This window comes from Cottoperca gobio, chromosome 21 (assembly GCF_900634415.1).
Source record: "Cottoperca gobio chromosome 21, fCotGob3.1, whole genome shotgun sequence".
Taxonomy (NCBI): Eukaryota; Metazoa; Chordata; class Actinopteri; order Perciformes; family Bovichtidae; genus Cottoperca; species Cottoperca gobio.
The window spans coordinates 23,636,948-23,651,947 of NC_041375.1; the positions used below are offsets into that span (position 1 = coordinate 23,636,948).

The following is a 15,000-nucleotide window of genomic DNA, read 5'->3' on the forward strand; positions in this document are numbered from 1 at the left end:
GTGTATGTATATTATATGTATTATTATATATATGTCTATGTATATATACTTATTATATTATTATGTATCTGTATATGTATATATGTTATGTACTATATATATATATATGTATATATATATATATGTATATGTAATGTGTATTATATATATATATATATATATATATGTATATGTATATATATATGTATATGTATATATATATGTATATATATGTATATGTATATATATATATATATATATATATATATATATATGTATATATATGTATATGTATATATATATATATATATATATATATATATATATGTATATGTATGTGTATATATATGTGAAAAGAAGTCTTCTGTTTGCACATATGGACAAGTTGTCGCCAGGTTCCAGGTTCATCACAGTCTACATGTTTGTTAATCCTCTGACAGATTGAAGAAAAACATGCACATGAAAATGCACATATAATGCATGAAACACACACATCATGGTCAGACATCTGTGGAAACATACAGGGGCAAACCTCCACATGCACACAGGAACAAAGTAAAGGCCGTTAATCCTCTTACCTCCACAGTGTTTGTCCTTATCAAAACCAGATGCAGGGAGAATGACTGCAGAGGAGAGGAACACAGGGTCAGACACAAACATGCACATGCACACGCTCACTCTCTCTTGAGAAACAGCCGTCAGAACACAACCACCATCGACTCTAATACCAGGGGAGTTGACAACATGCAGTAACAAAAACAGTGAATGAGAAATTGAAATGTTTAAAATGTTGCACAAACGGTCCATTGAGAGTTTTTTCGGCATCAGTGAATTCCAAAACTTTCTAGTGAAAACAGCTCTGCTCCTTCAGATTGAACCTCTTTGGTCGCTGTTAAAGACGCATAACTTCACACCAATGATTTAAAGCAACGCGTCCTGTCCCCCACAAATCCTAAAAGGGAGCGAGGCGGGTTGATGTGTTTGTGTGTGCAGTTTTAATTGCAGCGCCACATCTCCTGATTAATTTTCTGGCCTAATTCTGCGGTTTCCTCACATCCGCCTCCCCTCTGCGAGTGACCTTAACAAATCCATCCATCGCCTCATTGAAATTTGCAATAAAATTAGATGTGATTTGGTCTTGTGACAACCCATTAATATTAATCGCCTTCTTCTGGACTCATTAGGGATTCTGAGCGTGCAGAGCCCTCTGATGGCGGGCCATGAAGGATCATCTCATGAGAAACTTTCTGAGATAGTCATCAGCATAACAAGGTGCGCTGGGGCCAACAGGGGAGACGGCTAACTCGTTGCATTCACATGGACTTAATTATGGTTAATTAATAGCCGCAGATTACTTTAGTGCACAAAAAGGGACATCAGATACACACACACACACACACACACGTTAGTGACTGGTGAGGATGATGACTGATGGGGCTGATGACAGACAAACCTAAAATCACAAGCTGCTGCATTCAAATGATGCGGCCAGTGAAGAAATTCTAAAAGATTGTTTGCTGAACCTGAAACTCCCAAAATGAGATGACCAAAGTTCTCCTGTCAACTCTCAGGTGACAAAGCAGTGAAAAGGTTTTATGACAATCGGATGTAGCTTCCATGTTTACTTCTTGTTTCAATCTCTTTGCACAGTTAAAACATTTGTAGCAGTGTTGAAATCATTAGTCAAAGATGCATTAGATGATCATATTATAAATCATTCCACATTTCTGTTGTCACATTTAATCATTTAGAGCGAGCCTAAATTGGAAACGAACAAGTTTTTGTTTCACTGAAGAGTTCGGTGACGTGCATACATTTATACATTTATACATTTGGCATATCATGATTGTAAAGGGAATTTCTTTGGTCAGACGAAACGAGCTCTGGGAGTTTGGAATGTTATGTTATTCGACAGTTGCTGATGTTTCAAAATGTCTGAGCCGTGGGAAGACTGATGCCTTGTTATGACACTTAGTTGAAAACACAATTTGTACCCTGTTTCCAAAAAGCAAACGAGGCTAAACCACTAGAACAGCAAGGCCATCATGTGCTCTGCTTTCCATGTCAAAAGAGACAAACTTACACGTTTCTCTTTGAAGGCATCGTACCATTCTTCCTGACCGAGGCATCCCAAAAGCACCATAAAACAAGTGGAAAGCATGCAGTGTATTTCTGGATATGCAGGGGTGCAAAGGAAACGGGTCGTCTCTTCAAAATTCTGCCAAATCATGTTGCACTGCACGAACCTTTGAACAGCAAACCTCAAACAGTTTTGAAGGCGGCTGCACAGGTACAGTGTGTATCCGAGAGCTGCCTGACTCACCGGGTATTTCATTGCAGTCTCTGCGCTGCGTGCTGTTCCCGACACAGGGGGCGCTGCCCTGAGCGCCACACACCCGACTCCTCATCTGCAAGCCTGAATCATCACAGGCGGACCACAGCGACCAGGCCATCCAGCCACCTAAACGCAGACAAAAAGAACAATCAATACAAACCCAGACGAACTGGAAGCCACAACAAACGTGGATGTCCTGGAAACCAACGCGCCCACCCAAGCTGAGAGCACCCGCGGCCACTAACCTTCCCGGCCAGCCAAACAGCCCCACACCAAAAAGTGTTTGTGATGTAAACAGGATTGGGAGAGTCAACCCGCAGAGAGTTTGTTTAGTGCATAGTGGAGATGTTTGTCTCTTGAGCCAAACTTTAGTGCCGTTTCCCCAGCAGCCGACTGAGCGGTAAACAAAGGCCCCCCCCTTATCCAAGAGGAAAGAGAAAGCGCTCCACTAACCTCTCCCTTTGAACCATGCACTCGCTGCACTCTTTCACCCGTTATTTAAAAGCAGCAGAGTAAAGGGCTGCTGCATTGAAAGGCTGATGGAATAATGTGGTTTGTTATTCAGGGTGCTCTCGAGTGTGCAGTTTTTGGCAGAGAGCCGGAGTAGAGGCAGAGCCCTCTTTTACCTTTCCTATCAGTCAGGAGCTCACCGTCAGGCTGCTCCATCTCCACCATCTGCTCCCTTCTCGCTGCACAACCATCTACACACGAGACACAGCGACCACCTCAAACATGTTTAATAACCGTGCACCACTACGGTCCACTTTAATTGCTTCATTTATTCCCCATTTATTTTTGTCACCCGGACGACCTGCGTGATCGTACTGTTGAGTCAGAAGCAAGGCCATCAGGCCTGAGGCTTCTCGTTAGTATTCTGTCCTTACAGTCCATCCCGCTGTCCTCCATTACTGGTGGAAACTTTAATCAAATGACCTGCGACAGAAGCATCAAATATCCCTGTGACTGACAGCCAGCTTGCCTCTAATTACGCATGCAGAGAGGATGGCGGCGCCAGGAGGACCCCGATAGATGACTGATGTCGTGCCTGTCAATAAACAAACGTCCGAGGAGACGGATGCCGGCCGGAGAGTTTGTGAGCAGACGTAATCGGCAAAGGCCCAACAAGACCCGGAGGTTAACGTGGAACAGGGAAACAGGCTGACAAAGGACTTTTTCTTGTATTTACCAGCGAGGCTGAGAGCGTTCCTCTCAATGTGACAGTGGAGCTGATTCAAAATGAAAAGCAGCCGAGCAAAACTATTAAAGTCAGGCAGAAATCATCTGCACTGCCAGACATCACAGCCCAACACATGCAGACACAGACTTTGAATCACAAATCACCCCCCCCCCCCAGACAATAATTACGTGTCCAGGCCATTTTCGTTTCCCCGTTAAATGAATACATAAATTATGAAAATCACAGTGTGGCGACAAAACGTCGAAGACTGTTTGATGTTAAACTCTAGGATCCGAGTCAGGCTGAATCCTTATTATGAGTTCTGATACTTTTTCTGCTTCTTGTGGATTAACAGGCAGATCTCTCATGAATATTTCAGTGTCCTTGTGGGAGCAGAATGTGAATAGAGGGGAACACGGAGGGCGTTGTTATACATCTCACATCGCATCACAAGGCCGACCTCCAAAACAAAGAAGAAACTTTAAGCAACTTGTTTGTATGTTGAAGTTTGTTCATTTATAAAGAAGTTCAGGTTCTATCCTGGTAGTTTTGTTTTTAACTATCCAGGTTTTAAGACGTCTACCTCTGAGATGTTTTGTCTCCTCCCTGACGGAGGTACAATAAATTACATTTGTGGTGCTCGAAGCATTGAAAAGTTACATGTTCAAAAATAACAACAGCAACTTTTCTTTGCCCAAAAAATAAATGTTTCTCTTCCACAGAGTCAACAGTTTCCTACAGTTCAGATGGAAACTGTTGGCAGTGTGCTCGAGCACTCAAACCCTTTTAGTTTTTCAAAAGGTCCTCAAATGAATCTGGAATAATCGACTAAAGTTAACAAGAGCAGCTTCTTAACTTTATTTACTGTACTTATTCAACTTTAAGAATGACGTCATCGTGGCGTGACATCCCACCACGCACCGACCTGGAGTAACTGGAACACTGATTCTGGAACACCTTGTACACGTAGGAACGTACGTCATGTGAAAGAATACGCGAGGGAAACAAGATTAATGAACGCAGAAATATCAAAAAGGAATATCCTTAAACAGATGAGTTGATGAAACGCACTAATGAACTAAACGTTAGTAAGTGTTTTGTGTTATTTGCTTGTTATTAGCAGAACAACAACATGCCCTCTGCATACTGAAGCATTAGGAGCTGAAGTAGATCTCTTGTTAGACCTTTCCAGAGGTTGCCATGGTGCGCAGAGCTCCGGCAGCCCAGCGGGGACCACACGGTGGGAGGACGGGATGTTTTCTTAGCTCCACTGTTTATCTTTTCAAATATCTAAGACCTGGTTTATTCATTAGGTAAAGATGAAAGAAGCAATTTAGCAAATGGCACGACACAGAAATGAAACGGTGTGAGAGATGATTGCCTGTCTGGAGGCGTGAGGAAAGACGCTGGCATGACAGAGTTAGATTTTGAATTAATGCGTGACCTTACCGTCGCAGGTGTGTGTGTTGCACAGGGCCTCCTCAGTGTGTAGTCCTAAGCAGATGTCCCCTCCATTAGTGGGCGCAGGGCTGTTACAGGAGCGCGTGCGTTGGTAGTGACCGCCGCCGCATCCCACTGAGCACTGAGACCAGGACGACCAGCAGGACCAGGCACCTTTAACTAATACACACAAACACGGGGCAGGATTCAGACACTCGCAGCACAACGTGCTCATGAGTGCGACATGACTTGTGTATGTGTTGCTCCAGCTGCATGTTGCAGTTATAAGAGACGTGTTAAGAACGTTAAAAAGCTTGTGTACTATACATACTTTATTATTCTTTTATTATTAGCCGGCTCTAAAGTGAGAAAAGTGTGTTATTAAGGTTATTAAATGTGTTGTACACTTATTGCATGGGTCGCCTGCTCTACAGGTGAGCTACAGTACCAGAGCACAAGTATGATTTCACATTTATTATATAATACACAATATTCTTATCTTACTGGGTCATAATCGTGCAGAAGCTATATTTAATATGTTCTGCTGTTTTAATGGATATCTGTAGCGTTGCTTCCGTCTTACTATCGATTGTCTTCCCATGGGGTCCGTTAATGTTTCTGCATCTGCTCTAATCAGAAGAGCGTGACTCATTGACTCGGTGGTTGACTGGCTGATGTCCGTCTAACTGATGGAGAGCGGCGGTGCTGCCGGGTGATGTCACAGCGCTGCAGAATTGTCTATTAGCTGAGTGGATTAATGTGACACTGAGTGAATCAGGCTGTGACCACTTAACTCTGACCCGCTCTCACAGCCGGCCACCGCGCTGCTGCCTGACTGGCTGAGTGACTAACTGGCTATTTACCTGCGTCTGACTCCCTGAACGAGCCACCGACTACCTGACCGACACTGGCTTTATGACTCTCTTAATGTCTGCCGGTCCTCTTGTGTGGCTGATTTATGCTCAGAAATGTGAACTTGAAAGGTGGAGAACGTGCCGTCCCCGACCCCGTCGTGTTAGTTCGGCTGAACACCAGAAACCTTCATTTGAATTGGATGAAACCAAATGTATCGGCAGAGCTGAAAACACCTAAGATACCTGAAATGACGTTGCATAACTACAAATCCCTGACTTCAGATCAGCTTTGACAAAACTTGAGATTTGCACTGACCTGAGACTCGTCTTCGACTTGTCCTGCACAATGTTTGGACCTGATTCTCCAGACATTATCAGAGGTCCTTTTAAGAACATGGACTTGGACTTGTTTTACTCTCTGTGTTAAGATATAAGTATATATATGTCAACAAATATGTTATTGTTTTCTGCAAGGACTCACATGTTCATTTGATGTCGAGTTTCAGAATCCATACTTTATCTAAAGGACCTTTTTTTTTAGGTCAGAAGTGATGAAACTCTTGAACTGTGATTATATTGCCTCCAGCCTTCTCTCTAATCTCATCATCACTTACTATCAGCACTCGTTCTCTGGCCTCTGGCCTCGTGCTTCTCACCTGCGTTTCTGCTCAGGACGTGCTCACTGAGACCGGCTGTACACGTGACACTCGAGACAAAGATTTACTGATTAGATTCCTCCAGCTGGAAGTAATCGAGGCCGCCTGGCCCGTGCTTCTTTAGGCTACATGTGTTGCTAAGATAACCTCTTTGATTTCATGTGGAAACCAATAACTGACATTTAAATACACTATATCAGGGGGGGGACCTTTTTCCCCATCAAGGGCCATTTTATTCTTCACAACATCCTTCGAGGGCCGTACTAATTATTGAACTCATAACCTCTGCACATTGTTTTTAAGACGCAGCCCATTTATTTCACTTTTCTGTCATGATGTGCAAAAAAGCAACTTTTTATCCTGTATCTTCTGTTTTATCAGAAATCCTTTATTAGTTCCACAGCGGGGACATTTATCTCGTCACAGCAGAAGAACATATGAAGTAAAAAGGCAGAACACAATAATTAAATAGAATAAAAATATAAGTACCAAGTGGTTGATGTAAATAAAGTGATAACTGCACAGCAGTGGTGGAACAGTGTGTTCTTGGTGTGGTGGTCTACCTCTCCATCTCTCCATGTTTGTATGTTCCGCTCTGCAGAGAGCTGCTTGTTGGGCCAAACTCCACCGAAGAGCGTTAACTTTATCCAAACACTCGTCCTCTCAGCTCGTGCAGTTTGACATGTTTCCTGCAGTAATGACGCTCGAGATAATTTTTCAACTTTCTCTGTTTTACACTCGCATACTTGTATACGGCCCGGAGGCCGGAGGTTCCCCACCCCTGCACTATAGGAATGTATTCAGCTTTGCAACAACCAATCATAAATCCTTAATTCATACGGCACCGGTCATGAATATTTAAGACAAGCTCTTCGGAGGACCTTTTCTAACGCCAGGCAATTTTGTGTGTGTGTGTGTGTGTGTGTGTGTGTAGCCTGTGCAGCAGTCTGTGGTCTGCAGGATCCTAGGTCAGCTGATTATGTTTCGATGAGGAGTTTGAAATAGATAACCTCACTTGTCCAAGGACTCTCCCTGCACTGCTGCAGCTGCTGCTAACCATTAGCTAATGAAGCTAATGATCCACTCAGCGGCACCATTGACCTTCTTCTCTCTCTGTCTCTATTGCCGTGTCTCCTCGTGCATGTATTCTCTTTATGAATCCATCATGTACTGAAGAAGGTAGAGAAAGCTGAATTACTGACTTTCTTTCTGAACTGGATTTGCATTGAAGTTTTAATAGAGACAGTTTGAGCTACAAGAGGGTAAAGAAAACAGCACAGGATGTGTTCATATCTTCAAACTAATTTGTGTCAACTGTCAAGATTGAAGTTCTCTGCAGATTGCAATCCAACGCACTTTATCTCCAATTTAAAGCTTGTGATTTAAAAATATATGGTACACTTCCTTCTACATATTGTGTGCTGCATTATCTCAGAGCGATCATCGTCTACCATCACATTTGAACAGCAGCAGTCTGAACTTCTGAACATCGTTTTTTATTGTCCTTTTCAAAAAGAAAAAGGACCAAAACATGTAGCGAGACGTTAAGTCCCCATAAAGTGTGATGTTTCTCCTCTCAGTTAACAAAGTGAAGCTCAGAATAACTTCACATGATACGAATGCACAGAAAGTGTCGAAAGTGCAATTAAAAAATAGTTTTTCTGTTTTAAAAAATCTGATTTGAGACAAGAATTAAATCATTTGTGTGTGCGTGTTGTGTTTAAGTAAGTAAGCTTGAATACAATCAGTCATGGTGTTGGTGGCGTCTTCACTCACCGGGACACGCCTGGACGTTACAGTCCTGGTACTCCACAGGCGACCCACGGCATGCGACGGGGGCGCTCTTCCCCTCTGGTCCGGAACAGGTTCGCCGACGGGTGCGGTATCCTTTGGCACAACTCTGCGAGCAGCTCGACCAGGTCTCCCATGATGACCAGCCGGCGCCTGCCACTCTCACCACCGGTGTCTTCAGCAGCTCCTCGACGAGCGCTACAGAGAAGATGAAGAGCGATTAAAAAGGATTCCGGTTACAGAAGTAAATATATAATACGTGCTGTCAGCATGCACATTCTTTGAGGGGAAGTCACACAGTGTCTATGACTTTGCCAGCAGCCATGTTTCTGTCCTTCTCTCAAACTTCAAACTACCCCCCCCAGGAGGCTGACAGGTGGAGACAAGCAATCGATTCAGGAGAGAGGGGCATGAAAAAGCCACCAGCGGAGAGCAGCGGACTGTGACCCCCGTGTAGCTCTCTCTGCGTAAGTGTGTGTGGGGAAGCGCTGGACCGTGACCCCGTCACTAACAGCATGTAGGGAGCTAACACGTCTAACCGGGGGGGGTCCTTCCAACATGTCGTGCTCTTACTGGAAGAAATCTTAAGCACGCTGCTGCCTTCTCACGTGTGTGTGTGGTGATGTGCAGCACGTGCGTCTGTATGCACATGGATACACATTTCCCCACACGTTAATAATCCATTCCCCTTTCAGACTTGGTGTATTATAATTTAAGGATGAGGATTACTGAACACCTCTGAGTAAAGTCTCTGTTTTTAAGATTTCTCATTGCCAAGGAGAAAAACATTGAGTCACAAGACAGAAGACACGACTTCTGCCAAGATGTGAGTTCTACGTTAAGGCTGCTTTTCCTTTTTAATGTGGAAGTGTTATTTACCCTTGTCCCTGTATCTGCCAGCTGCTTGACTTACTATCTGTCTCGCAGGCTGCTGTTCCATCGTTGGGACAGAAGCGCGTCTCCACCTTTCTGCGTCCGATCTGCAGCTCGTGGGGGTCAGACAGGTGGGCCCGGCACATGTAGCGCATCCTCTGCTCCTGACGAGCTCCGCCCTGAGTCACATTGACAGGCATCCAGGGGGTCCAAGGTGTGTTCCTCTTGACCTCCGGACACGCCTCCAGGTTACAGGCCTTGTACTCCTGAATGAGACGGTGGGAGAAGTCAGTCCTTTTATTCTTGATTTAACTACATGTGTAAAGCCCTGCGACGACATTACAGCCCCCAGTCTTTGACTAAAAGAACAAAGTGCTGACCATTTTGCTAACTAGCCGTGTTTGTCTTTGAGGTGGTATTTTTGTACTGATGGAGGTGGTAGAGGGAAGATCCAGAAGTCTCTAGGATCCATAGAAATCATCAGGAAACATGAACAAAGCCACAGAGTGAAGTGGAGGCCAACACCGGCCGTGTGACTAACACGCCCCACCAGAGGCTTCACGTTCTGCGCCAGCTTCTACAGTTCGGTGTGAGGAAGCTTCTGTGGAGAGCTTTCAATAAGTGCCGTCTGCCGGCCCTTTTCTAATCTAACTCTTTTGATAATCAGTTCGCTGTGTGGACATTTCATGACCTTCGCTTCAAAACAATTGCAATTACAATAAGTGCAAACAATCCTGAGGACACAAACTGCCAACAGCAAGAATCTGGCAAGTAACGTACATATGAAAACCTAAAAGCAAATAAACTTTATCTTAGTAAACTTAGGACACAATATTCTCACAGTCCAGCAGAAGATTCAGAAAGCACATGATAGATGTCCCGCCCCCTTCAGTGATTGACAGATATTAAAAGTATAGCACATGATTTGCCACACAGATATTTATGGCTGCTGTAAAAAACAACAACAATGTAAATAAAGACATTTGTTCATCTATTGGTAAACCTTACAGTGACAAATAAATTATAAACGGCTCGTCAGTCAAGAATAGGTGTGTTTTTAAATATGAATAGCTATTTACAGACTGTTGGTTAAAACGCACGAGAAGTTTACAATCATGTCGGCACACTCATGTAAATCTGCAGTAATTATGATCAGAGTATATGAAGGATGAGTCCTGGAGACTCTCAGTCACAGTGCGATGCAACACAGCTGCCCTTGAGAGCTGTGCGCACACAGCGTCTAAGGTCACGTGCTGTGACCTTCCCTCTGTCTCCTCCATACATGCTGCACGTATCAGACGCACTGCGCTCACCCGGCTCGCTCCCTCTTCAGATCCCTCCCAGAGTTTCAGGGCAGGAATATTACCCCTCCTCCGGCTGTTCTGTACTTGAACTCTGACGCACACGCATTAGCCAACAGGCACTTTGAGAAGTAGGTAGGTTTAAGCAACAAGCACTTTAGAACTAATTTAGCAGCACAAAGCACTTTAACTTATTAATGTGATTAATTAAGCTCCGGCGTGAGTTCAGTCAGGAAGACTAATCTTTTGCACGCTCACTCATATTGTCTGGGGATGTCAGCTGGTCACATTTATCCAACACTGTTGGCTTCATCATCCAGTTTGTTTCTTAAGATTCTCTCCCTGCCTTTAGTTCACACATTCATATCAACTGTGTTGACGTGGCGATAAAGTGTTTAGATTTCTAGAAATCTGTCCCATTAGTTTTTGAATATTTGTCTCCAGATCGAGGGAAAATCTTTATATCGATCTTGAAAATGAGATCACTTTATGTCCTCCTCGAGGTTCGATGGCAAACCCTGGTGTGTCCGTACGGTTTCTATAAAAGCACAACTGTGAGCTCTTTGTGTATGCAGACGCTGAAATCGAAAGCTGAACTCCAGGTTGTCCCCAGAGACTGTCAGTCACCGCACAGTGACACCAATCATTTAGCATGTTTCACATAATGAAATCTGCGACGTTAAAAACAAAATGTCATGTCTGTGACATTTAAAGGACATGTTTTGTAAACAGCATGCTAAATGTGGAGACGCTGTCACTGACGCCGGCTGAACCTTTCAGCTCAGGAGAGAGAATGTGTATTTACCTCTGTTGTCACCATCACCTGCTCACCTCCATCATCATGTTGCCCTCACGTCATTAAAGTGTCGCCTAATCAGAAGGAGGATTACAAACCTACTCGCTCTGTCATAGAGACAGATGTTCTTATGTGTGTGTGTGTGAGAGAGAGAGGCTGCGTTTCCTACCAGTGCACATCCCGGGCAGCTGTTGCCATTTTCACAGGTGCGGACCCTGGAGTGGACGCCTCCCCCGCACTCAGTGCTGCACTTGGTCCAGGAGCCCCACGGGGACCAGAAGATAGGTTGAGGACAGGACACCCCTTCGTTGCAGAACCTGTGGAGATGGCAGAGGTGGGGGAGGATTCATTGTAACATTACTCACAAAACTGCTGAATTGAGACTTGACCTGATATTTTAGAGCAAAAGTGATAAAGTCTCAGGCTTTGACCGTCGTACCGTAGTGCAGGTCAGGGTTGAATATATGCCGCGGTGATAAGTCAATATGATCATTTGTCTAAATTGATAATAAAAAGCACATAACTCAAATTTATCAGAAAATCTAGTGTGAAGTATTTTGAGGGAATATCATTTGAAGATTGCAGTTTTGTTTTTACGTCACATTTTAAATTAACACACAGTTCAATACAATTAACAAGCTGGACTTAAATCAAACTGTCTTAATCTGAATACTGTGTGTGTGTGTGTGCGTGTGTGTGTGTGTGTGTGTGTGTGTGTGTGTGTGTGTGTGTGTGTGTAAACATAGTCCGTGTTTAGCTGCAATTTCTTTTCTTTAGAATTTCACTTGAAACTGTTCAGTTTTCACTAAAGATCTTAATTAAATGAGAAAAATACTTTGGATTTTTAAAGTATTTATTCACACATGTATATATACATGTATATATATATAAATATATATATATATATATACATGTATATACATATATATGTATATACATATATATATATATATATACATGTGTATATACATATATATGTATATACATATATATATATATATATATACATGTGTATATACATATATATGTATATACATGTATATACATATATATGTATATACATATATATATATATATATATATATAGATATATATATATATATATATATATATATATATATATACATGTATATACATATACATGTATATACATATATATATACATGTTATATATATATGTATATACATATATATATATATATATATGTATATACATATATATGTATATACATATATATATACATGTATATATATATGTATATACATATATATATATATATATATATATATATATACATGTATATACATATATATATATATATATATATATATATATATATATATATATATATATATATGTATATACATATATATATATATATATATATATATGTATATACATATATATATACATGTATATACATATATATGTATATACATATATATATACATGTATACATGTATATATATATGTATATACATGTATATATATATATATATATATATATATATACACATGTATATACATATATATGTATATACATATATATATACATGTATATACATATATATGTAGATTTTCGAGTATCAAAGTGTGTAAAGTTGTGTTTACCTTTCGTCCCTGCTCGGCCCCACACACACACGGCCGCCGTGTCGCGGTGACGGGTTGTTACAGGAACGCTGCCGCAGCTCGAAGCCCGTCCCGCATGTTGTGCTGCACTGTCCCCATGACGACCAGGGCGTCCAGCCTCCATTCCTATGGCAACAGCCACATGGGAAGGTATTAGCAACACATTTCAACAAGTTAAAGAATCCTGCGTAATTATTAGTAATTATAATATTGTAATAGTAATATTGTTTCGTAGGATGTTCTCATAGCTGAAGGGAAAAGAAAGCGACTTTCAGCTGAGTCTAATCATTACTGTGATTCAAACACACACAGGGAGCCCGTTCTGACGGGGAAACATTCATTCAATTTGCGTAAGTGCTTTGTTCCTGGTTAGCACTTCTCATGATTTAATTGCCACTTTCTGCAAAAGCACAATTCAATTTCGACACCAAGGATTAAATCTGGCGAAGCTGTCCAGTGAGATGAAGGTGCCTGAGCTCTGTGCTCTGCTCTCTGAGAGGTGTCACAGGGAGAACCTGGGTGTCACCCACATCTTCTCATACGATTCCTCACATGATCTTTCTCATATTCTTGTGCTGTTATGTGCTCAATCAAAGCATTGTGATCATTTGTAACCTGATGATGTCCAGCGCTCTACAGAAGGCAGAGCAATGAAAACACAAAAACAGAATCAAGACAAAGAAGAAATAGAGTTTAGGTGAAGTTACAGTGTAATGAGATGTAATGGCTTCATTTATTAGAAGGTGAAGTGCAGGAGAGAAATTAATAAATCTGCAGAGTCGCTAAAAGCAGCTTCAGCGTGTTTTGGTTGTGACCCGAGGTGCAACAGACTAACGGCTCCCTAAAGCTCTAAGGGACCTACTGGGTGCATATTCTTCACGCATATAAGAAATGTGTTTCGCCCCGAGGCTGCCGAGTAATTCATAAAGTAGCAACATCCCTTTAAAATATATTCTTTAACTAATTGAGAGGGTAAAGATTTAAGAAGAGGCGTTAATGTGCTCTGTTCTCTGGCATTTCTGAATGTGCTGCACTTTTCTTTTTAGGACGACGAGAGACGGCTGCAATAATTCACCGAGCTGGAGACGAAGGAATGAACGAGTTTCTCTAAATCACATGATTGATGTGACGCCGTGATCGGGAACGTTTCTAACTGCGTTTGTACTCAAATGAAATGTCTCTCCTCTTCGTTAGAAAACACCATCACTTCTCTCTCGTCAGGTGAGATTCAGCAATTTAATCCTTTGTTGATTATTAGGATTGTTTTTATGTGATTGTTATTATCTCTGCCAGGCATAACAACACACACACACACACACACACACACACACACACACACACATCACTTCTTCTCTCCCCACCTCGAGCAGTTGGTCACTTCTATGGTGGGGCCCTCGCAGTTCTTGCCTCCACATCGGGGGGCGGGGCTGTCACATGACCTGGAGCGACACAGACAGGAGCTGACGCCGTCCGCACCGTCATCATTGTTGCAGGGCTGCCATGGCGCCCAGGGTCCGAAGATGCCATTGGTTGTTTGGTTTCGCAGCTGGAAAACAAACATGAGTCATGACGAGAGCGAGAGCAGCTCAGCACACATGAGCCCCCACCATCAGAGGATTACAGCCTGTATATTTACTCCCCTGTAATTTATAGGGGAGTAAATTTACTTCACTTGCTGATCCATTATACGTAGGTCCAGTTCACCTTCCTCCCTTCCTGGTCTTATGAAAAAACGCCTAAAATAACAAATCCAAAATGAATCAGGAAAAGCTATATTATAGATATATGAAGATAATATCCATATTACAGTAAAACGTGAAGTTTGACTGTTCGTTTCCCCATTAACAGCAGAATGTGTGTGTTTCGTGTCATGGTGCGTTCAGGTGCTTCAGAAAACTCAGAAGTTACCAAACATGTTATTGTAGACTAACGAGAATATAATCCGGGATCTTTTGAATACAACTTGCTCTTACATTTATGAACTTATATTTGTCCGACGTTGTTTGACATCGTGGACCCGGGACCGTGTTCTTACAGTACGTGCTGCAGACGCTACTCTTACCGGACAAACGGTGATGTTCTGCTTCCACTGGCTCATGTTGGAGCTGTCCTCCAGCGTGGTGCATCTGCGCTGCCTGAAGTCCCAGCCACAGTAGGGGTCCCGCGCC

The 15,000-nt window shown here is 42.3% G+C and overlaps 1 protein-coding gene across 1 annotated transcript in view; it reads right to left on the reverse strand.

Moving 5' to 3' along the window:
• The window catches only part of sema5ba (sema domain, seven thrombospondin repeats (type 1 and type 1-like), transmembrane domain (TM) and short cytoplasmic domain, (semaphorin) 5Ba), an 81,128-nt gene that overhangs the window by 13,450 nt on the left and 52,678 nt on the right, over positions 1-15,000 (reverse strand). Inside the window, exons 10-17 of the mRNA XM_029459313.1 lie at positions 14,895-15,000; positions 14,194-14,378; positions 12,815-12,958; positions 11,372-11,519; positions 9,146-9,371; positions 8,218-8,430; positions 4,941-5,111; positions 2,303-2,440 (exon numbers count right to left, since the gene is read on the reverse strand). The exon at positions 14,895-15,000 is cut by the window's right edge and continues 12 nt beyond it. Of these exons, the coding sequence (XP_029315173.1) occupies positions 2,303-2,440; positions 4,941-5,111; positions 8,218-8,430; positions 9,146-9,371; positions 11,372-11,519; positions 12,815-12,958; positions 14,194-14,378; positions 14,895-15,000 (1,331 nt within the window). The remainder of the gene's footprint in view (positions 1-2,302; positions 2,441-4,940; positions 5,112-8,217; positions 8,431-9,145; positions 9,372-11,371; positions 11,520-12,814; positions 12,959-14,193; positions 14,379-14,894) is intronic.